This window comes from Tubulanus polymorphus, chromosome 2 (assembly GCF_964204645.1).
Source record: "Tubulanus polymorphus chromosome 2, tnTubPoly1.2, whole genome shotgun sequence".
In the NCBI taxonomy this organism is placed as follows: Eukaryota; Metazoa; Nemertea; class Palaeonemertea; order Tubulaniformes; family Tubulanidae; genus Tubulanus; species Tubulanus polymorphus.
The window spans coordinates 24,962,227-24,985,512 of NC_134026.1; the positions used below are offsets into that span (position 1 = coordinate 24,962,227).

General features: G+C 35.0%; 4 protein-coding genes across 4 annotated transcripts in view; 1 reads left to right on the plus strand and 3 right to left on the minus strand.

The window, feature by feature from the left end:
* Nucleotides 1-230: 230 nt before the first annotated feature.
* Nucleotides 231-1,512, minus strand: LOC141899084 (F-box only protein 39-like). Its single transcript, XM_074785238.1, has 3 exons — nt 777-1,512; nt 504-665; nt 231-394 (listed from the first exon to the last, which is right to left on the minus strand). The coding sequence occupies exons 1-3, from the start codon at nt 1,510-1,512 to the stop codon at nt 231-233; spliced, it is 1,062 nt and encodes a 353-aa protein (XP_074641339.1).
* A 3,121-nt stretch (nt 1,513-4,633) lies between these two features.
* Nucleotides 4,634-6,038, minus strand: LOC141899085 (zinc metalloproteinase nas-15-like). Its single transcript, XM_074785239.1, has 8 exons — nt 5,979-6,038; nt 5,770-5,791; nt 5,663-5,692; nt 5,536-5,564; nt 5,385-5,460; nt 5,187-5,304; nt 4,924-5,105; nt 4,634-4,851 (listed from the first exon to the last, which is right to left on the minus strand). Exons 1-8 carry the CDS (start codon nt 6,036-6,038, stop codon nt 4,634-4,636), a joined length of 735 nt encoding a protein of 244 aa, XP_074641340.1.
* A 252-nt stretch (nt 6,039-6,290) lies between these two features.
* On the minus strand, nt 6,291-7,245 carry LOC141899087 (cytoglobin-like). Its single transcript, XM_074785240.1, has 4 exons — nt 7,237-7,245; nt 7,027-7,118; nt 6,500-6,725; nt 6,291-6,416 (listed from the first exon to the last, which is right to left on the minus strand). Exons 1-4 carry the CDS (start codon nt 7,243-7,245, stop codon nt 6,291-6,293), a joined length of 453 nt encoding a protein of 150 aa, XP_074641341.1.
* Nucleotides 7,246-9,347: 2,102 nt separating this feature from the next.
* LOC141898412 (uncharacterized) overlaps nt 9,348-23,286 on the plus strand; it is a 37,794-nt gene continuing 23,855 nt past the window's right edge. Inside the window, exons 1-21 of the mRNA XM_074784271.1 lie at nt 9,348-9,595; nt 11,019-11,204; nt 11,319-11,438; nt 11,509-11,655; nt 12,250-12,420; nt 13,186-13,269; nt 13,353-13,454; nt 13,530-13,655; nt 13,732-13,812; nt 14,059-14,091; nt 14,176-14,238; nt 14,768-14,872; nt 16,028-16,105; nt 16,324-16,377; nt 18,180-18,251; nt 18,341-18,496; nt 19,410-19,619; nt 19,869-20,036; nt 20,208-20,707; nt 20,815-20,835; nt 21,297-21,563. Of these exons, the coding sequence (XP_074640372.1) occupies nt 9,398-9,595; nt 11,019-11,204; nt 11,319-11,438; nt 11,509-11,655; nt 12,250-12,420; nt 13,186-13,269; nt 13,353-13,454; nt 13,530-13,655; nt 13,732-13,812; nt 14,059-14,091; nt 14,176-14,238; nt 14,768-14,872; nt 16,028-16,105; nt 16,324-16,377; nt 18,180-18,251; nt 18,341-18,496; nt 19,410-19,619; nt 19,869-20,036; nt 20,208-20,707; nt 20,815-20,835; nt 21,297-21,563 (2,942 nt within the window). The 5' untranslated portion in view covers nt 9,348-9,397. The remainder of the gene's footprint in view (nt 9,596-11,018; nt 11,205-11,318; nt 11,439-11,508; nt 11,656-12,249; nt 12,421-13,185; nt 13,270-13,352; nt 13,455-13,529; nt 13,656-13,731; nt 13,813-14,058; nt 14,092-14,175; nt 14,239-14,767; nt 14,873-16,027; nt 16,106-16,323; nt 16,378-18,179; nt 18,252-18,340; nt 18,497-19,409; nt 19,620-19,868; nt 20,037-20,207; nt 20,708-20,814; nt 20,836-21,296; nt 21,564-23,286) is intronic.

The window sequence follows — 23,286 nt, forward strand, 5'->3', positions numbered from 1 at the left end:
CAGATGTTTTAACTTCATAATACGATATTATGATTTAGATAGCTAGTGCGAGCAGATGGTATCGTTGTCCTAAGTATATAGACATTTTGTTATAAACCTGGTCAATCGACAAAATGAAATAATTCACAGTTTGCTATATCTATTTCTTTATTCATTTCATTAAAATTCACAATGCCATTACACTAAATTTTTCAAACAAACTACTAATGCATTGATAAAAATCTGAGATGTTATTCAATACTGTAGGAAATCGGATCGACGATCATATCGGTCGAAAATCGAAAGTCGACGCCCTGATTGTTCAACATAGGTTTGTAACGTGTTTCGACGTAAAGAAGTTCAGCCCAATCGATTTCAGTTGCGCTGCAGCAAGTTGCATAGAACTTCTTTAGATCTGTGTGTTAAAAACATATCAATCCAAATGAAATGAAATCTAAAATCAAAACTGAAAACGTTCATGAAATCTAGTGACCTGCAACATTAAAATGTTTAGAAGCGCTTACTTATTTTTCCGTCTTCTTGCAGCTGACATATTTCCTCGATGGTCGGAATACAGAAAGTGGCATCAACCACCAGATTTTTCAGTTTCCTGCATTTACTTACAAGGTCTAATAGTGCCATGTCAAAAAGTTGGTCTGAGTTGTCAATGTCTAATTTCAGGTTTTCTGAAAAATGAAGCGTTGCTTATTGTTCAGACCTCCCAGAAGGCAATGACTCTGAATATTGTACAAGAATTTTTGCAAACTAGATATTCAAATTACTGAGAAAAAATGTACCTAATGAGTCCGAAAATGAATCTGATATATGATGTATTGATTGTGGAATATGCCATTCATCTTCCGATTCAAATCCTGACCGTATTTGTAATTCTGTTAATGGAATCTCAGGCACCAGTATCCCTGTTAACATGTGGTATTTGCACGTGCTAGCAAAATCGAATTGGACCATAAACTCGGGGCAACATTTCGTCAGATTTTTCCAAGCTGCACCAGTCAAACGATGGTCGTGAGGATCATTCCTATGAACTTTTATCTCCATTGTCGATAGACATGAACAATTATTTGCGAGAGTTTCCAACACGGATTCGCTCAAACAATTGTAATTCATAGAAATATGTTGTAGATTTTTGAAGTGTTTCATCGTGTCGTTGAATTTAGAAATTCTAAAAATTGTCAAGCGCGAATGGAAAAAGTCGGTGATGTTCAGATGTGTTAAAGAATGTCCACTGTGGTAGCCAATAGATTCTAGAATCTTAATTCCATCTGAGATAATGAATGTCGATGATCTCATATCAAAATACCTCAAACTTTTCTGTCCCCGCAAAAATCGATTCAAGGAGACAATGAGCTTTGATCTAGTGAGATCGTATCGCCAGAACTTTTCCACTTGTAGTTCTTTTGCTTGGAATCTTTTCAATTTCACCTTCCCATAAAGAGTACCGAAGAATGTTGTCAGACATTGCTGCACACGCTTGCAGGTTAGGTATGTTGGTGTCCGGCACACTATTTCCATTTCGCGTAAATATGATCCGTATCTTACTGCAAACAAAAGTGCTTTGTCGCAAACTCCAGTCGCACCAAATACAAATTTTCTTTTCCTCCAAAGGCATGGGTTTTCCATACAAAATTTCCATCTTTTGCAAACACACGCGGTATTTACGCGATCGATGTCACTCAGAAAAGAGTAAATAATCGCCAATGGAATATTAGGTAAAAACTGCCAATTAACTATCAAATTTGATGTCTGTAACATTGGAATATCTTGTTTCTTGTGAAGCTTTTTGTTCTTCATGCTTTCTTGTCTTAATCGTAGTCATGTGGTCATCAATGTTTAAATCATAACATAACAATAATCATAACAATAATCACGGTTTTGTTGCCATCGATGAATTGTGGTCCAGTATTTCGATCATGAAGCTTTAAGATTTTAAAACCGGTTATTGCTACCATTCCATTTCTTATTTCTGATACATATATGTATATAATTTATGTAGTGGGATTATGTTGGACTAATTATCAGTAAATATGTTCGAACAAGAATTTTACAATAAGCCCTTTTACAGTTTCCAGGCGCCATTTTTTTGGGTACCCGCCTGGTCCGCATTGTTGAATTTTTTGTCCCTATTTTTCTCCGGTTTAATTTCTTTATTTCGTTCATATCTCTGGATTTGATTAAGATAGAAACAAAGTAAAAATATCGATGAACTCGGCTGATAATAAACTTTTTTATGATATCACTCATTTGTTAAGTTAATGCAACAATGCGCACTGGTGAAGTTATAAACATTGATATCGTCTTCCCGATAATTCAACTTGAATTATTGCTCATCTCATTCAAAAGTTCGTAATTCTTACAAAATTTAATCTACATCTTTGAAGTTTTAAGGATCAATAGCCATCTATATGTGGTTCTATATACCTTTTACCGTTTTCAATTATCCGTATTAGTTTTTAAGTAGTTGCGAGTCAAACTTCCAAAACACGTTTTCCCCGGTCCCCTGCGTGCATATATCAGGAAATTTCACAATTTCACCGGTCCCTACTTTGTTGAAAATCAATTTTTTAAGTAACCATGGAAATAAGGGCACCTAGGTTTTTGAAAAATGGTAATTAAAGATATATATTCTCTAGGATTTGTCAAAATAAACGAAATAACCCAGGTGTTGCTTTAACCAACTATCTAGGTTCACAACAGAAATTATCATTTTGTCCAACGTGTTTCATTCGATTCCAAAACTGCACGTACGGGTATACGATTGCAAATGTGAAAGTCAGACATTATGTGGCACATGTATGAGAACCACAGTCTCAATGCTGCGTCGTATTGCCGTCGCAATTTTACATGGCTACTTACGTGAAGTGGGCTAATACAGACCTTGAATACAGACCTTGAGAATGTGCCAAATCTCAAAACAACTATCAAACGCATGAGATCAATTTTGACAGAAAGTAAACGAATGTTATGTTCCTCAATATATACTAATATATTCCAAAGTTCCAATCTTTCCAACACAATCGACTAAGCCTAATATATTCAAATTCAATTTGAAACACCTTCCAGCTCGTGTCACGATCAGTAATAAAGATCGAACATCGAACATTCGCAAAAAAGCAAACCCGATCCAACGGTTTGCAAGCGTCAAGTTTGACACAGCCATGGCTGCCTCCATTTGCGTGGAGCTGCTGCTGAAAATTCAAAAATGTAAATCGGGTACCGGTATTTAACCGAGGACCGAGTGCTCGCCATTACACCATGGTATTTCTGATGGTTGACTTTTGAACAACTGGCTCGAGAATCACCAGCCAACCGCCGTATTTTATTGATGCAATATACTGTGAAACAATATAATATTGACGGGAGATCAATGAAACTTAAATGCCTGACACTAGAAGACTTATTTCGACCTTTTTGACTATCTTAGATGATTGGGAGAGGGGTCCAAAAATAAGGACATTTTCCGTATATTAAGGCTGCGAGTAGGGTGCTCCTCGATGTTGAAACAAATACATCCAAAACAATTTAATTTGCAAGAGGATGAGTGTTAGATTTGTAGGTTTTATGCGATCACTGTCTTGACAAAGATGGTAACCTTAATGGGAAGGAGCGGGGGTCCGGACTACCGACCCTCCAAACCCGTATTCTGTCCCTGTGTTACTAGAAATATATCTCTATTTACCATTTTTTCAAATAACTAGGTGCCCTTGTTTCCATAGTTACTGAAAATTTTGATTTTAACAAAGTAGGACCGGTTGAATTGTCAAATTTCTTGATATAAATATGCAAACATGATACTCTAGAAAACGTGTTTTGGAAGTTTGACTCGCAACTACTTAAAAAATAATACGGATAATTGAAAACGGTAAAAGGTATATAGGACCACATATAGATGGCTATTGATCCTGAAAACTTCAAAAATGTAGATTAAATTTTGTAAGAATTACGAACTTTTGAATGAGATGAGCAATAATTCAAGTTAAATTATCGGGAAGACGATATCAATGTTTATAACTTCACCAGTGCGCATTGTTGCATTAACTTAATAAATGAGTGATATAAAAAAAAGTTTATTATCAGCCGAGTTCATCGATATTTTTACTTTGTTTCTATCTTTATCCAATCCAGAGATATGAACGAAATAAAAAAATTAAACGGGGAAAAATAGGGACAAATAATTCAACAATGCGGACCCGGTGGGTACCCAAAAAAAAGGCGCCTGGAAACTGTAAAAAGGCTTATTGCAGTAAACCTCGCCATACTTAAACATGGCCAATTTGGATTTTGGCTAACAAAATCATTTATCAACGTATATTCCTATCCTTAACTCGGACTGCGTTTACCTCGGACCGACTTAGCCGGCCCCAGTGTATCCGAGTAAGGTGAGGTTTGCTGTTTATGATTGTTTTCGTAACGGCTTCGAATAACCATCGGACTGTGAATGGCCAAATAGCTTTAGAAGTAAACTTTCTCGAGATTATGAAATGTGGTCAATGTGACAACAGCTATCAGATAATCTTTTCATGGAATGAGAACCCTTATTGCGAACCGACAAACGGTTTCGTCCAAATAAATATGAACAATATGAACGGCATTCATTGAAGGATGATATTTCATTTAATTCTTCAAAATTGCTGTCTTACTGACATTTATAGAGTCTATTTATTTTAAGGATATCGTTCTGAGAGAATCCTCTTCTCTGTCCGATAGAAGCACTTTTGTCTTTTGGCTGCATGGTCGGTTTTCCGTTCTTAGAGAACGCATATTTGCTGTAATGCATGATACTTCCATAGTCATACCGGGTGTCCAGATGCTGAATCGTCGTGTTTGAATATTTTTTGAAGTTCCTTGATTTTCCTGTTAGAGATCAAATGAGACGTTAAACGGTTTTTAAACGAAAGGTTTCCATGAAAATCAATTACGTTTTACCATCTCGAATGTTTTCGAATAAAACGTCGACATTATCATCTCGGTCGTAGCGACTTTGTTCGTGGTAAAAACCGATAGCGTGCATCATTTCGTGTATAACTGTTCCCAAACGCCAGCAACCGGAGGACAATGACAACTTCTGCGAACTACTCTCTCTTAGACGGCCAACGTAAGAATAACACCTTCATTTTGAAATTTAAATAGATTGATTAGTTTTAAAAACCGTTCATTGTTTGTCGGAAGATAAACAAATAAAGATTTACCCATTTCCTTTGAAAATTCGCACGTAGGAAGCCTGATTTGTCCTTATTATCCATCGTATACAAGTAGATTTTTGATATTCCGCTACCGCTGTTGCAAATATTTTGGCTTGAGATGCAGCTGCAAATGATCAAACTAATTTTTGTCATTTTAAAATAGTTCCAGTGAGTGAACTAAAATGCCCTAAACCTAATACCTACAGATCGAACTATCTAAAACATATGGAACGATGCCATTGTTCCATAATCTTGACTCTTTCAGGATGGCGTTGCGGCTCTGTAAATAAATATTTGATGAGAATGCCAGCCAAGATTGATTTCACGAGAAAAACCGAATGTTTATATTTCTTACATTAAACACTATATCACCCTCAAAATATTCTGAAAAAACGATGGTCGAATGGAACATTGATATTGAGCTGCTTCGGTTTTATGAAATTGCTTTTGATTTATTATTTAATAAATGAATTGTGCTTTACCTCCAAGTTCCTCTGGATTTGCTAATCGATCTGAAAGAATCATTTAGTTATTTGTGATAGAAGTAAAAGCTAATAATTCAATATATTTCTAAACATAAGTGTCTTACCACTTATTGGATGTCCATTGACCTGAAATAAAACCATTTAAGTTTAATCTATATTCTTGGTCCACAGCACGAAGAACAATTCAACATAAACTTGCATATCTATGTGGTATGGATTTTATTTTCTCCTAAAACAATGTACCGGTATTCATGAATTGTATAATACGATGTAGATAACAAAAAATTGAATCATATCAACATTGGTCTTTTACCTGAACCCATAAACTTACTACCATCAAAGATATCAGATGTTTTGCTCTAAGATTCGCCATATTTGGTATATTGAAAAGCTTCATGTGAAATGCGATATTTATACAGAAAAAAAAACACGAAGCCATAAAAATTATAAAGCAATTTTACAACCGATAAGAGATCCATTAGCTTATCAATAACATCCCCTCAATTTTACCCAAATGTCAATCGGTGTGGCATATTCAGGTCATTGCTTCGTTGAAATTAAATTGAAACTATCAATTAAAATTCACTTTCGAAAGTCGCATTACAATAATCCATTTATCAATATGTCAGTATTTGCTTATCACAGTTTCGATTACAAGATCACATATTTTTGTATAGCCATTCATTGCATCTTCCGTAAATTCTTCACCTAGTCCGGATTCCAAAGTTTCTAAGAATGGTATCTTAAACGTCTGAAAATAGAAATCAGTCTACGAATTTTGATAGAATATAGAGAAGGAGCTCCAGTAAAATCCACTAATATAATGAAAATGACCTTAAAAAGTTCAGCGGGAATTCCTAATCCTTTATGAAGTTCAGCAACAACCGCTAGCTCATCGAGAACAGCATTTACATCGGAAAGTATCCCCATCAGACCGTTCACAGCTTTCATTACGTTGAGAGCCTGGCGGTTCATTGCCTCTGAGTTATGTAACTCTTCATTGTCCACATCGCGAACATAAGGAAAGAATTCTTTATTTTCTGGGTGCTGGTTGAAAAACCTTGAAAATATGAAGAACGTGACAAGAACAATAATGGCCTACGTATCCACTATGTACAAGTTCCATCCAGTCAATTCACCCTATTTCAAAACGCTAATAATTTAAAAAAACCAATGATTCACCAAAGAGTGACAAGTTATAAAATTCTTTAGCGTACCGCACGAGAGGCGCCTTCTTCGAAGCTAGATTAATTTGTCTTCCTGCTTTCTTGACTACGACTTTATCAAAATTTAAGAATTTGATGCCTAATATAAAATCGGAAGTTTCTGATGAGACGCAATGTACCTACATCTCTCCTTACCTAGTGAAAAAGGCAATTCCATGAGTTTGTAAATCAGTTGCAACCAAAGACCATGTCTTTTCTATGGCTTTGAATTCATCATCACTGAGCGCCTGGGAAAATATACTGAACTATTACTAATCGTATATTGATAAAACACAGGTCCGAATCTTGCAGCAAGACAAGGAAACGGATATCATCATGATACGTTTTTTTGTGTTTTAAACTTACCATGTTCATTTAGCACCGTTCCAGATTATATATTGCCTCCCAGACACTGCCACCGTGCCGACGTGCTTCTTAATGATGTACCCGGTATACATCGATTTAGAGCGATATACACATTATTGTTGTATTTCCACTAATTAGATTCACGACGTTAATTGGGCTTTCTACAATGGATAATGTAAGCTTATATGTATATATGCCTATTGTGAGATCTCCAATCCCACGTACATTATTTATAGGACAGCCCGCAAATTTGCAGACTGCCACCGTCTAGTGCTGCCATGGGCGAACATGTGCTCCGTTTGAATATAAAAATTTCTTCTGAAAATAGCATTTAATTTATATCTTGGTGTTAGACGATTATTGAAAGTTATTCTCGTAGATATTATATCATTTGTAATTAATCATTGTCGACAAGCATTTTATTTGTTTTATAGAATAGTAATATAAACATGTCCAGTTTTCTCGGCTAATGATTTGATATATCGAATTATTCGCAGTTACACGATTCTTGAAGATTATTCCCAGGCCTAAAGATGAAATCAAAACCAATATTTATAAACTTTTATTTTTTAAACATATTTTAATAATTACGTTAACGATGTAAAATCGCAAACCATGCATGATACGGATGTTGTATTCTAAAAATGTCCTCGTGGTGGGAGTGTTGAACACTGATTTTGATAGATTAAGTTTATTTGTATAGTTCACGATCTTGCACTTTCTTCACACAGGATTTGTCAGCGCGCGCGTGCAGAGATAGACTGATGAGTGCAGCGGCTGATGTACGCTGAAACACTCAGATGACTATCAGTTGCTGCTGAGGCTGCGAGAGGAGCTAGCGTGGTGCGTGAGCTCCTGGTGATTTTTCGCCCAGATGCTTTAGGTTTCGACACAAGGAGATATTAGGGTGAGTATTCTAGAAGTTTCTTAAATAGTGGAGGTACCGTACGTAGTTTGAATGGCCATAAAAGCGTAAATAAATCTCATTTTCAAATGATTAAGTCACTGGATTAAGTAAGTTTTTTTTTAACATTTCTCATCGAGCAAGTGACTGGAAATGGATAACATATTCATAGGCTACAAATCTTTGGTAATTACAAACTATTCAAATTGACTAATTAAACACTATTGAAATTAACTGTTAGGCTAATTAAACATTGATTATTACAGGTACTTGAACACGTAGCCTACATTCATAATAAAAAAAGTTTAGAGCTTTAGAAGTTTATTTCATAATGAAAAAAATTGATGTAGGCCTACCCGTAGTTAGTTAGGCCTACCTAATCGTTGGTGGTAAGCTCTTTATAATCGGATGGGCTTATACCAATGTGGTTTGTGAAAATATCCAATCGTGAAACTAAACCACAGTCAGGTTACTGACTAGCCTACCCGGTGCCGGCTTATAGTTGATTTGACTTAAAATTCTGGAATTCATATTTTTCTGTCAGAGCACTGCCAGAATGGGTTTATTGTTTAGCACTGTCATAGGAAACACACATCACAAACTCATGACATGCTCTATGATTGTGGTGAGTTTTCAAGTTCATGGTGGTTCATGTTGTGAAATTGTCAGATTGTCAAGCATTTCACCAAGTAGGCATGGTGTCCCTCAACCCATAGTTTTAAGCACAACAAAACATCAAATTCATTACATTGCACATTCACTTCTATTTTCAGACTACTCCTTGTGGATACATTTTGTTGTCCATGGGGTTCGACCCATATTTTAACTAAGACTTCAATTCAAGCATAATCAACAATGTCCAAAAGAAAAACAAACCTTGAGGCCATGGCTAATTCATGTAATGATGAAGATTTGAGATCTGCTCTTGAAGCGGAGAAAAGCAAAGTTCGAGTTTTACAGCGTCAAAAAGTCGCGGAGGTAAAACATGTAAAAGATGCCGAAAAACGAAAATACACAGTTGCCCTGGGCGATTTAAAAACCAAGTTGCATCAAGAAAAACTGAAAGAAGTTGAGCAAGTAAGAGAAATTGTCAGTAAGAAGTATGAAAATGAGATACAAGTAATTACTAAACAAAAAGATTCTGAGATCCTCAGACTGCAGGCTGATGTAAAGAAGATTCAGGGGGATTATGAGCTGGTGAGAAAAGATGGTGGAGAATCCCCGAAAAAGCGTGCTTATGAAGAGCAACGTTATCGGATGATTGAGGCAGAAAATGCGAAACTCTGTCATGATTTGTTAGATATGAAAAAATCGAAGAAAAAGTTAGACGATTCGTACCACGCTCTGTTGTGTGCCGATCGCGAAAAATTAATTGATCTACGCCGAACTGAAGAAGAACACAAACTAGAAGTGGCAAAATTGAAAAAAGAAGCTCACATCGAAACTCGTAAATTGGTAAGACAAATATTTTTGATGTTTTCAGATGACTTCAAAGTTAGCTAATACTATACCCTCATCACCCATTTTGAGTCATTCCTCCACGGCAACGTTAAATTTTTTGGAAGATTTTAGAACTTAGGTTGTGTAGAACTGTAAAAATGCATCTTTGGTATCAATTACACGGATAGACAGTTCAGGTAAATTTAAATTCATTGAGAGATGTATCGCTTGGTAGGAGAGTGGTGTACGCACTGCAGGCAACAGCTTCCAACCCCCAGAATGTTTATCTGAATGCGATAAATTTAGCCTGGAAAGAGATTAGCGCTTCTGTTATACATGTAATGTACAAGCATTGATCTAGTAGTGGTTGTGTGGTAGGTGTTCTGATTCAGTCTGTTTGAGTTGCATTAAAATTTGATCAACCAAACTGACTTATTTAGGCCTACCTATCCTGGAATATACTTTTAACTTTGGAAGAAGAGTGAAGGAAAACAGAAAAGTCTACGTTTGACTCTTTGACCTTTGAAAAATGACGAAGAATCAAGCAACAAATACCAGTACTCCCTAAAGATAAAGATGTAGCTGGCTGTGGGAATAAATCGAAACCTGTTCAATGTTCCATGATTAATTTTCTTCCTGATAAACTTTCTGCTAAGTTCTATGAAACTTTGGTCCAAAAATAGCTCTTGATATCAGTGATTCTTTGCCATGGAACAACAGATAAGTTTTTCCTGCGTGAAGCTTGCTCATTCGAAAAGCATTCGCTGAACTGAACACCATCAACCTGTTCTCACAAGTTACTCGAAGTAGCGTAATACGATTCACAAGCACCTCCTGTTTTCTGTTAAGATGATCAAAAATGATCAGTGATTAATTTTCATTGTATTGATAGCTATCAGAAGGGAAAAAAGTATTGAATACAATATCATAATGTTATTTATTTATATGAAATAAATCCACTTGACTGTGAAACTCCCCAGGGGTTAGCTTGAACCAGGATCCAGTTATATACAGAATGTTTCTGACAGCATAATCCAATAAAGTTCTAGGGTAAAAAGAAACATTGGCCATGCCACGTTGGCAAAACCACGCTCAACAAGAAAGCGTTGTTGTTATCTACCTGAGCTTGCTGTCTTGCTGTGTAGCTACCTTGAGTTCGCTTGCTGATTTAGTATGTTTTTAGAGAACATATGTACCGCAATCTAAGAAAAAGCATTGTGGATATAGGCAGTGGTAAATCCAACAGGGAATACTAATGTTCCTATCTCAATATCATATGGATTAATATTCTTATAATCTAGTGATGGATTTTAAAAGATATTTATATCCCACCCAATGGAACAAGGTGATTTGATTAGTCAGCAATGGTGCTTTCTTCTTTGTTTTGCTTATTCAGAACTTTAAGAAAAAATATAAGGTTCTGTCAATTTCTTTGCAGCTGGATGAGATTCAGGCTAGTAATAGGATCGTGATGAATCTGAAGAAAGAACTTGGTTACCAATCGGAAAATTACCATTCAGATGTCGTCAATAAGAACTATATATCGAGCATTGATTTACATGCCCAATCAACACCCAAAAGTGCAGTAGTAAATTCAGAAAGTGATTCAGATAGTGCCATTGGAGTAAGTTATTTTCACCTTTCTAATACAGGAATTTATATACTGAGTAAACAATAGATAAAATGATGATGTAGATTTTGTGTTATGCATGGTTGATTCAACTCATTTTTTTTAAAGATGTCTCCAAGGCAAGATGGTGAGATTACAATGTACCAAACCCGAATTTCTGATCTCTGCTCCAAAAATAGATGGCTAGAAGATCGCAATGCCATCTTACAACAGGACAAAAATGAACTGGTAATTTAATGCGCATAATCTCTTCAAATATAGTAATAGGCATTCTTTGAAAATATATTTCTCTTTTCAGATACAGAGAAATAAAGAACTGGAAAAGCGTTACAATCCTGTCCAAGACAAAAATAAGAAATTCCTGAAAAAAAATATTGAACTCACACAATTGAATCGCACTTTAGAGGATAAAGTCAAGAAAGTAGTTGAGGATAATAAGAAACTGGTAAATGTTTTCTTTTATTCTGTGTAGAATTCAGTGTTATGAAGGTGCTATATAGTCAAATAGAAATTCGTAACTGAACCAGGTGAATTGAAATCAGGTCTGATCCTCGAGCTGAAACCGTTGAAAGATAAACAGGTTATGTATACGTAGCTTGGCAAATCTAAAGCATCAACGCATTATAAACTCAATTAATAAGAAATCATCAGGTGTTTGTCGGTTTCTACATCGATGTTAAAAGGTTAATTGGACTGTATGTGTGGTATTTACATGAGCACGTCTAGGCTTAGATTAGTGAAATGTTGCTACATCATTAGCACTGATACAGTTCCCCTGGGCTCCAAGAAAATAACTTTAATATGTATAATCTATACATGAATTGCTAATGATAAATAAGAAAATTTTCAGCATAACTGATATAGTTTCACTAACTGACATTCGGGTTTTGGCTCATGAGTCACAACTGATAAAGTAGTTTAGAACTTAATGAGCTGCTCAACTGGCTGTTAGTGGGGTAGTGTAAATCCGGATCGTTTTTTGTAGGATTTGTTGAGTTAAACACAGATGATCCAAATGAGTCACTTTGTTGCATTTCAGAAAAACCAGATGGACGAGAATCTCGGTAGAACAGAATCTCTGAGTCAAGAGCTGAAAAAAGAGCAAGATAAAAACGTTGACTACGTCGAGTTGCGCGAAAAATACCGAACTGTGAAGAAAAATATGAAACAGCTCCGAGAAAATCAAGAATCTCTCGAACAAGAATGTAGCGTAAGTGCTTCCAGATTGAGATATCGCTAAGAAAATATCGCTTGGTGCTTTTAATCTTAGGCGGTATTCTCTCCATAACTCCTGGTGATTATCTCTCCTCACTCACTGCGTGCACTTATTCTACCAATTCTACCATCGCCCTACTGCAATAGATGTTGAAAGTACTGCACCCTTGTGATTTATATCTGAATTGAAGGTGTCTGCATCTGCTTCTAAACGTCTAGAATAAGGGAGTAGTGTAACAAAGGGTTTACTATAAACACTATAAAATTTAGATGTATATACGTGAGGATACTTTAAGGAAGTCAATCCTGCTCTTTGGAAACACGATTTATAATACATATATTTATTTTTGGGGGGCATAAATGCATGGATTCTTTGGAATAAAGATTAGTCAATGATATAAATCATGAATAGAAGATTATATTTGAAAGTGATTTTTGATGTACAAAAGTTTTTCTGTATCTGTATTCATACATATTGTAAGTAAGAATCGATTTGAGAAGGCAAAGAGCACTCTTTGTAACCATAGAAAAAATCCATGAGCTTGAATGAATATTTCCAATTTAGCAATATTCAATATGTATGTATGGATTTTTCATCAAATATTCATTGCAGGGGATAGAGAATTATGTGTTACTAATGATTTTATTAAATGGGAGCAATGTATGAAAGATTAAAGGCATTTTTGCTGATGAATACAATTCATCGTGAATATTTTGATTTGCCTTTTGATGACTAATGTATATTTGGTGTTCTCTACAGGAAAGGGAGAGACGAATTGATTTGCTACGTGACAGACTTCACAGATTATCTGCTCATAAACACTCGTCACAACTCCATTTGAAGGTTTGTATGAAATTGATCATAGGCAATATTCAGTTGAACTTTCAATGGGCGATGTACGTAATGTGTAACATTTTTGCTTCTAGCACCAACCGGACGAAAAGTCTCTAGATTCAGAAGTTGCTAATATTTTGGCTGCGGATATAGAACCACACTCGTTAACAGTAAATGATACAGGTTGGGATGATGTAAGTAGATGTAGTGAAGTATAATGATAATGTTAGACTTTTATGTTCTGCAAATCCTTGTGTACATGATTTCAGTTGTCTCAAGAGGAATTTGAAAGAAACTATAGACGACTCATGAAAGAACACCATTCTTTAGAAAAAGCAAATACTGTCCTCAGATTAAAGTATCAGAACTATATAGCAAATTCATGTAAAAACAAGGTATGTCTGATCACCATATATCAAATGTACATTCCAATGAATGAAATTAATTAACTTTGTTTTCGTTATTTTGAAGCAATATTTGGAATCTCAATTGAAAGCTGCTCATAACAAAATCGAAAATTTGGAGGACAAGTTTGCTCACAACAAAGAGGAGGTGAGCTTACTGTTTTCATTATCGTGTTATGATGGCAATATTTATTTTCTGCAATCTAAAACTGTTTTTCTTTTGCCATCTTCAATTTATGGACATGTTTACGTAGTGAGTACGATGTTGTAGTGCCTACATCTATTGATGTTGTGGCTGGTGTTGTTGATGTTCTGGTACTAGTTTTATTTATTGTGCATGTATCATGTCCATGGGTTTCTAAAAGATATTCTTTGTTTTTTCTTATATCTCAAGGTTCCACAGCCATCTAGGAAACGCCGACTTCCCGTAAGCGACAAGCATTTCAACTTATCTATCCAAACCAAAAATTTGTTTAAACAATTTAATCAAACTTTTCCATTTCTGTTCAAGGAGATAAATTGGATTGCTGAGAAACAGAAATTAAACGCTTCTAACAAATCACTACTTGAAAAGGTGAGGGTTGAATGTAATATAATTTTCATTTCTGAGGTATTTCAATTGTGCTGAAATTTTGATTTTGACGACTGTTGTGCAGCAAGGCTGTTACCTATTACGCCTATGATAACAGATTCGTAGTTCAATGGCTGTGGTCGGACACAGATGTTGTTGGTGGAATTCTAACACAGTCGTTTATGACTTAGATCAACTCGGATGAATTAAGATGAACATAGTGCATTAGCAATTCTGTCTACCTGCATGACCTGATCTGTTGGAACGTCCAAATGCTCAGCTAGCAATAGCATTGTTTTTTATCACTGGATTACAATATTTCACCCATGGATAAAGATAGTAATAAAGAGGTATCAGTTGTAATCTATATCATATATTTTAGTCAAGATGTGGCATACATATATGAATGTATTAATCCAAAATCCAAATAGCAGCAAATGGTCCACTCGGTTTAAAACCATTAAAGGAATTATTATTTTTCGAGTCTAGTGGTTCCAATTTAAATCTTATTACTCCACACATTTTGCTTCAGGTGCGTAAATTAGAAGAAACGTCTCACAGACTTCAAGATGAATTGAAAGATTCAGCTGAACAAAATGAAAACCTTGAGTTCCGCGTATTAGAATTGGAAGAGCAGGTAATCTAACATCTTGATATATTTCTAAAAGAGTTAATGAGAAAAAAAGTAAAAAACGTTTTATACGAAAGAATTGAAGAATTGCACATCTTTGTCATTGTTTTCTGACATCTGTGAGGTTCACTGTTTGATCATATTGTTCTTGGCTAAACAAGCAGAGAGCCTTTTATCAAACAGAAACCTAATATGTCGCTCTCAGTGTGTAAGGTTAACATCTGCTTAAGTAATTATTATGTTACATTTGAATTTGATAGACTTAGGCTATACTGCATAGACTGACCATTCCACCAGAAAACGTTACACAGTGATGATTGTAATATTGTCTTTTTGCCCTGGCTGTTGTGATTGAATTTTACTGTTTTCTGAAAGAACGAAGGGATTCATCATTTCTTGCGTGACGTCTTAGTACATCAAAATGATTTAATGTACATACATCTGTCATGGCAATTGTTTGCAGTGTGACTTTAGCTAAGATGGTTTATATAGCGATATGTTTGAATCTTATTGATGGATAGACTATCAGTTTATGCGAATGATAAGCGTAAGAGAAACAGCTGAACAGTCGCTTTTGTATTAATAAGATATTCATTTCGATATTTTTGGATTATCATAAGTTGGAGAATATGGGACAGGTAATATATTCACTGTTCTTCTTCCATATCCCTTACAGACAGATGAAGAATGACTAATTCTAAGATATAAATCCCAGGTATCATGCACTGAATGTATATCAAAGATACCGGCTTTAAAAAATCAATCTGAAATTGTCAATCACTACGCTGATATAAGCGTGCAGCACCATGTATTTAGAATAAGTTACAATTATCAGATGAATGAATCTTGGTTTTGAAATTCGAGAAATCTCAAATCTCATTATTGATTCTGTGTATTGTTATATTTATACAGATCTCACTGTGTCTTCATATCAAAGGATTGTCAAATAAAGTGTTGCATGTACCACTATTGCTCGTGCTTAAAGTTACCAATTATTTACTCAAAAACGTGAATGACCATAGTATTTGCACACGCACAAAGAAAAAAGAGTTCATCATGTGAAAAATATATGAAATACATCATATTCACCATCATTGTTAAGAAAAAATGTCTTGAAATTTGTATGGATATGATTTTCATTGAAATTCTTCCTTATTTCAGCGCCAAGCTAAGTCCAGTGGTGCAAATCCTAATGAGGAGGATGATACTGAAATAACTTTTGATGAAATCCACAGTACAGTATGTATACTTTCATCTATATAGGGGGTCATCCTGTGGTCAATTTATCTCATCATATTTCAGTAGATATAGAGAATGAATCATCATCAAACAAATTCATCTGCAATTCTGAGTACTGCGATAGATTTATTCGATCACGTTTTGCTGAATCAATTTACGTTCATGGAGTTCAAGAAGAGGTTTGAGTAAAAATCAATTTCTTATGACATTTATTTCAGGCCTTGAATATCGATGACTTGAAAAATAAGATTGAAGAATTAAAAACTAAATATGTAAGTATGCTAAACTTAAACTCCAATAAAACTGGAATCTTATCTGAAGCAATTAAGTTGAAGGACGGTGTCCACTATATAGTAATGTATTCTCATTAGATTACTTTTACTAGTGAATATGAGCCACCTGGTTAGCAAGACCAATGTGTAGATTGAAATTTAATCAATTCATTGAGTGCTGCAATTATTTCTGAAACAATGCACGACTGAACTGCATGTAATTCAATTGTAGGGTTATTTAGTCTCGCCGCAATAGGCATTGTACCCTAGTCCTGCGGTACACAGGGGGCACGCGTGTCTGTGCAGTTACACACACAATGACCTGACGAGAGCCTAACTATATCAAATCAGTCGAGCATCTAATAACAACATTTTTAGTAGTAAACCAGTTATGTACTAATGAGACTGGTGGCAGGCGCACATGTGTTTATCAGTGATTCTGCGGTTAACAATTGTCTATAAGGAGTAAATGCCTATCAGAGCAACATGTTGGATATAAATTTGTAATATCTGGGAATATATTATTGGTGTAATGGCTCAAAATTCACCCTCATTGCAGGTACATTTGTATTCCTTTTTTGAATGTATTGACTTTTATGTGTTTCATTCTGTTCCTTTGTGCAGTTGCCAGTGCTGCGTTCAAAAGCATAGTTCTATGTGCAGTTCATAACACATGTTTATGGTTTGAAACTGAATCTTTTTAAGAAACATTTCATGATAGATCTTTACAACCAATCACCAATTTGACTTTCAGAATTCGAAACTTATTTATCCTTGTAAAGATATTCATAAGAGACACATAGTGGAATCAGCCCTTATATGTAAACTTTCGAAATCCAATTTATCTACTAATTTAGATACTGGTTTTTCTCCCCATAACCAATTATTATCCAGACACATCAACTCTTTATTAGATTTGGGTTGATGTCACTATGTGTCACTCTGTTATCGCCACCCTCTTCAGTCCACTTCACTTAGTTACATAATTTGTTTTTACTCTGAACTGTTTAGAATTGCTGTGGTTTCCATGGTACCCCTTGATGTTATATTGCTTGGTCTGTTTATCTTAAGTTTTGACACACTGCTTTTATTTTAGATCCTGTGAGTTTATATGCTTTGTAACTTGTTTTTCTGGTCATTCCACCTGATGATGGCTGTTAGTCAACAGCCGAAACGTTGTGGTTTCGTAATAATAAATTTGATAGTATAATTTCAAATTCGAAGTGTGGGATTTCTTCATTCATTTACATTTCATGAAGTTGATTTGATCAGTATTGGGATTAAGCAATTTTTGCAAAACCAGAATTATTTAGGGCAACGCTGTATGTAAAATGAATTGAAAACACTAGTAAATTACTTTGACCTGAAGAATTTTTATGACAGTTTAAGATGATTGTTTGTTGACAGTGAGTGCATTGAGTCCTGGGGCCCATTTGATTTACTTGTGGGAATGTTCTATATTTTTAATCGGTGAGATCTGAAAAAGAAAATGGCATGTTCTGAGGTAGTTGGTGGCATTGAATCTTAAATTTGAGAACCTCTGATATATCTTATGTTGAATTTAGTTATATTATTTACATACCAAACCTTACATACATATAATGCAGTGGCCACTGTCGTCTCTTAACTGTCCACGACATGATAGTATGTTTTAGAATACTTCTATGTAGTGCCCTATGTGAGTAAACATTTAGATCCCTACCTAAATACTTGGTAGATTTACTGTTTGTGATTATTCCTATCATGTTAATCATTCATTAGTTGTCATATTTGTTAATTTACTATTTGTTTATATTTTTGAGGCTGCCCATCTTGGACGATCCGAGAAGACAGTCCTGCTGCAAGCTAAAGCTATGCTTGATATTGCTGACAAGGTATTGCCTAAAGAGCATCATCTTATTCTTGAAATGCCCTTAATCGATTTAGTGTAGTTAAAAAAGAATTTCATTTCTTCAACTTTCAGCGAAATAAATCTCAAGAAACAATAGAAAAAGCATTACGAGAAAGAATCAGCTTATTAGAGACAGAAAAGGCTGAATTATTGTCAGAACAGGGTATATCCAGCGATCTCGTACTAGAATTTGAGGAGGCAAGAAACAAACTAATTGACACAGAACTGGTATGGCATTATAGAGCATTATACAAATTGTTTGCTTTTTTTATGATTGGTCTATTCACTATCGATTACTATTAAATATTCTTGATATACAATTCGAGAACTATAGCCAGTGATTGATGTTCAATTGAGATTTCTATCATCAGTTTTCATGTTAGTGAAGTCTGAGTAAATCTACACCTGTTCACAAATATACATGTTCCACACTCGATTGGCAAACAAAATCGATAACGCAATTATTGATAAAATGCCTTCATCATGTATAGGTTGAATTTACGACTATACATTAGCTGCAGTTTTAACAATGGCGCCTGGTTTTAATCGCGCATAAAGAAATTAATCATGAAGTGAACTCTGCATAGATCATTAGTAAATCGATGCTGATTCTGGTTCCACAGTTACCCATACGTCCAGTCTCATTCATATTAGTGACAGATATGCTCCATATATACCATATGCCATATATGCTCCAGATATGACCCATGAATAGATAATGTAAAATGTATTGAGAATCCTATTAAAAAAGAAACCAGAAGAATATATCAATTATTATGCTATGCTTGTATAGTTACATTATCTTTCCTGTATTGCATGGGAAAAATTTATGCAAATTGATTCATTTCGATGATTGATATTGTTGGATCATTGTGTTCAGATAGATTATCAAATCTTGATCAGTAAAAGCATATGAAGAATTTTTTAAAGAATTTTCGGGTGAGTGGTGCTTGTGAATCTTCAATCATCGTAAAAATGCTGCCAGCTGTCACCTTGATCTCTTGAGCTTAAAAAGAGACCAACCTTACAGTGTCTGAATGTATCATAGCTGTCACTATAAGCGACACGTGAAGTGCTGGTACCCGAGACATCTTCTACTGTAGATTCTTATCTATGAAGACCTTTTACTATTTTTGTGTAGAAACTCGACGAGCTTGTGTCTGAAAATAAAGAACTACGAGAATCTGAAGCAGCTTTGAAATACAAGGAAAATATATACAACAAACGTGAAGACAAATTCAAGCAGGAGAATGCTGAATTGAAAAAACAATTGGCAGCATCAATGGAGGGTCGAGGCTCAGAAACGGCTTTCATCCAACAGCGGATGGATAAATTGCGGTTCCTACAGCAGGTAGGTGATATGTATTTTGCCCAGTCCAATTTGATGATACTAATTCTAACAAAGAGAACTATTGTATGTATATGATGTTTATCTCATCATAAACCTATCATAAACCTGTGTGGTTTGAAACACATGCTCGTTCATCCACTGGTTACGTAAATAAAGCATAGAGAAGGTTGTATACCGGTAGATTTTATTCTGATCCTAATATCTTAATATCTTTTTACGAATGATTCAAAAGTCATATCTTCGTTCTAGCAATTGTCGCTGCTGGAGAATAGCAACACAGACTTGACTAATCGGCTGATGTCACTACAAGAAGAAAATAGTAATCTTCTCGAACAGATATCCAACCAGGATACATCATCGCTGGACAAACTGGGAGAAAATGAACAGAAATTAGCTGGCACGATCAGTGTTTTGAAGGTAACTTGATTACGGGTAGAATAGTACACATGATTGGCATACATGTTGCCAGTATTATACACATGTTCTTTACATTCAAACTTCCATAGATCCTATATACGGTAGATAGATATATATCGTGCTTATGTTGAGTACTGTATTTTCAAAAAGGTTTCTTTCACGGTGTTTCAGGAACAACTTCAGAAAGCAAAAGAAAATGAGAAGAGTCTTTCTGCTCAGAATTCCCAGTCAATGAAAGAGATGGAGTTACTCCGGAATAAGAATGCTGAACTTGAGGATATAAATAAAGAAATATCGTCGAATTTCCATTTGCTCAAAGACAAGCTCGTTTCAACGAAGGATGATGTAGATGTGATGAAGAAGAAGTTGAAAGAGTCGGCATCAGGCTCTCCTGGAGGCGCAGACGAACTCCAGAGAAAAGTTCGGAAACTAGAACAGGATAATCTTGATCTGTTGAAAGAACTTATCGTTGTACGACAGGAACAGAATGAAACAGAAAGTGCAGCATCATCTCAACCTCAAGCATCATCTGATTTAGAGAAGGATAATATGCAATTACGCACTGATAATTTCAAATTGAAGGAAGAACTTTCTGCTAAAGAAAAAGAAATGAAAGAAACCCACGGTATCACTGAACAGAAGAACAAGGAAAATCTGGCTCTGAGGAAAAAGTAAGTTTTGTAGCTTGATTACTTCATTCGAATTTTTATATCTAATCAAATATTTGGGATTTTTATCAGAAATTCATTAAATCTGTTATAACCTGATGTTTTTGCAGTATGTGGGAGACAATGGAATGGTAAATTGAATTATTTTAGTTTGCAGTATTAGAATGCTTAACACAATGTGCATGCAATTTGATGAGAATTGAAGGGAAAGAAATTGAAATAATTTTCTCTTTAGTTGCTTGTGTGGTGTGATGTATATGATGTTTTCATTTATAGCTGGTGTAAGACTGAATAGATTGCAGTGATTCAATTACAGTTATATGTGTATCTATTTTGAGTTTGGAAAATATTGTAGTAGTCTTTTCCTGGTCATCATTTAGGCTATTCTTTACTACCGGGTATTGTCATTTGCTTAAGATTTTCATGCGTATACCATAGATCTTTTGAATTTGGATTGTTGTTGTTTGGTTTTCATTCTGAAATAATGAGTTCTGCCTGGAATTAGCCATTTTCATGCTGTGCAAGTGTTCATTAACATATTAAATCTTTTTATGATTATTATTGTCATTCATCTTTCCTTTCTGGTTAACAGGTTTGCAGAATATGAACAGCTGAAGAAAGATCTACCGATGATGAAGACCGAGCACAACGCGCGTTTGTATGAGATAAAGATGGTGAAAGAAGAGAATTTCCATTTGAAGAAGAAACTTGAAGAGTTAGAAAAGAAGTTGAAAGATGGAAGGAGCAAACCTGATGGCAAAACTGTAATGGCTGATGAAGATGTTAAAGCAGCCTTGTTGACACCGTTCAAAGCAGCTTTGGCTCCAATAAATGTTTCCATACCTGAAGTCGAGGAAGAGTAAGTATTGTATTGTATTGTGTGTAATGTAGATTCGTTACTTATTTAGTTGGGTGGAACCTAGTATTATATTAGTCATAGTAGAATCGGATAGGTGGCATCATAAGTATACAATTCTATGGTTAATGCACGGTAACATGTGGGCCGATTCAAATCATTAGGTTTATTCATTTTCCACTGTGGCACAGCATGAATAGCTTTATGATCTTTATTTTATGATTCTGTGCAATTAATGAGTTGAATATCAAATTGATTAAAACTTGTATTACGTATATTTTGAAATTCATTGCATTCAAATACGTAGTATGATTCTAAATCTAAAACCGCCTCTAACCACGCAAGCGATGATTGTGAAATTTCTGAAAACATTGCTGTATCAGTTTGAAATTAGTCATTGTACAGTTTGATACAATACCACTCTTAGATTCTGTTGAATTCTTTTATTCTATGTGTCATCAGTGTGCTTTTAATGTTAAAAATAGTATAAGAAATCGATGAGTTGGGGGAACCAACAGCTGTATAACATATCTCATTTATTTATATATTCTGCTGGGCGTAATACTCCGACTCACATACATCGCAGGACCTGCCATTGTGACCATTGCATTCAAAAGAGCATCTTTCATTCAATGGAAGCCTTTCACTTTTCCAAGTTATCCTTGATTATTGTAGCTAGATCCATAAATCATTAAAGTTGAATAAATGTTAAGAAGCTTTTTCTTGGAGAAATTTGGTATATTAGATCATATTACTAAATGTCTTTTATGAGTTATTATGTCTTTTATATACTTCGGTTTGAAACAGGCAGAATGATCGAAGGCTGACAATTTTTATCACCTCTGAACAGCAGCAGTATTAGTTATGAAATGATTTGCATTCGTTCCCTATGCGCACCTGTTCATTGAGGAGTCATTCCAATTGCGTTGAATTGAGCAGTTCATGTTGCTTAGAGATATCAGGGCACTGATGTTGTGGAATAATTGAACTAAAGTGTTGCATACTGTGACTGTCACAGTCTTTTAAAAGACTTAATGGGAAAAACTGCATTAGACTGGGATAATATGTCTTATACATTTTATATGTATTGCATTTCCCTTGATGTAGATTTGATTGGTAATTCTAAAACTAGATACTTTAATTTGTTGATATTATTTATGAACATCAGTTGTAAAAACTGAAGGTATTGACTATTGATCCCGAGAAAAGACATGGAATACTTGATGTGCAGTCATATATTGTTCGTAATGACACATGCATCAGTCCCAGCTGGAACCTCAGTAAAATGCAGATCTATATTATTGTGTCAGGATATACGCACCTATTACTACTGGAATTATATCACTAAACCATGGAATAAGTGTACAGTGCTTTGATAAAGAGAATTTCATCTGTAAATGATGACTTCTCATAAGGTCCAGTCGCCCAACTCTGGTGGGATCAAGGTTAAAATCAGGTAAATTGATTTGATGGAATGTCTATATTGATTTATTGAATCTGTTATCTATTGATTAGTGTTAGTACATTCCATACGTGTTACTATAAATTATTTTCGCACAGTCTTATCATTGACAGTAGGAGATATGTAGATGATTTTTGTCAGAATTTGTACTTTAAAGATAACTCTGATTAACTCTTTATCATTCTTTTTACTGTGAACAATACTTGTTTAACTCTTGTCAAATGTATAAGCCCATCGCGAGCAGGAGGGTTTCAGTTTAGGTTT

Coding starts and splice junctions, on each gene's coding strand:
- LOC141899084 (XM_074785238.1), bottom strand. CDS start 1,512: ATGGAAATAGTGTGCCGGACACCAACATACCTAACCTGCAAGCGTGTG. Junction 666..776: donor TTCATTTTCGGACTCATTAG/GTACATTTTTTC, acceptor TTCATTTTTCAG/AAAACCTGAAATTAGACATT. Junction 395..503: donor GCAAGAAGACGGAAAAATAA/GTAAGCGCTTCT, acceptor TTTAACACACAG/ATCTAAAGAAGTTCTATGCA.
- LOC141899085 (XM_074785239.1), bottom strand. CDS start 6,038: ATGGCGAATCTTAGAGCAAAACATCTGATATCTTTGATGGTAGTAAGT. Junction 5,305..5,384: donor TGTTTTAGATAGTTCGATCT/GTAGGTATTAGG, acceptor GATCATTTGCAG/CTGCATCTCAAGCCAAAATA. Junction 5,106..5,186: donor CGAATTTTCAAAGGAAATGG/GTAAATCTTTAT, acceptor TTCAAAATGAAG/GTGTTATTCTTACGTTGGCC.
- LOC141899087 (XM_074785240.1), bottom strand. Junction 6,726..7,026: donor GGAATTGCCTTTTTCACTAG/GTAAGGAGAGAT, acceptor CATATTTTCAAG/GTTTTTCAACCAGCACCCAG. Junction 6,417..6,499: donor TTCCCGCTGAACTTTTTAAG/GTCATTTTCATT, acceptor TTCTATTTTCAG/ACGTTTAAGATACCATTCTT.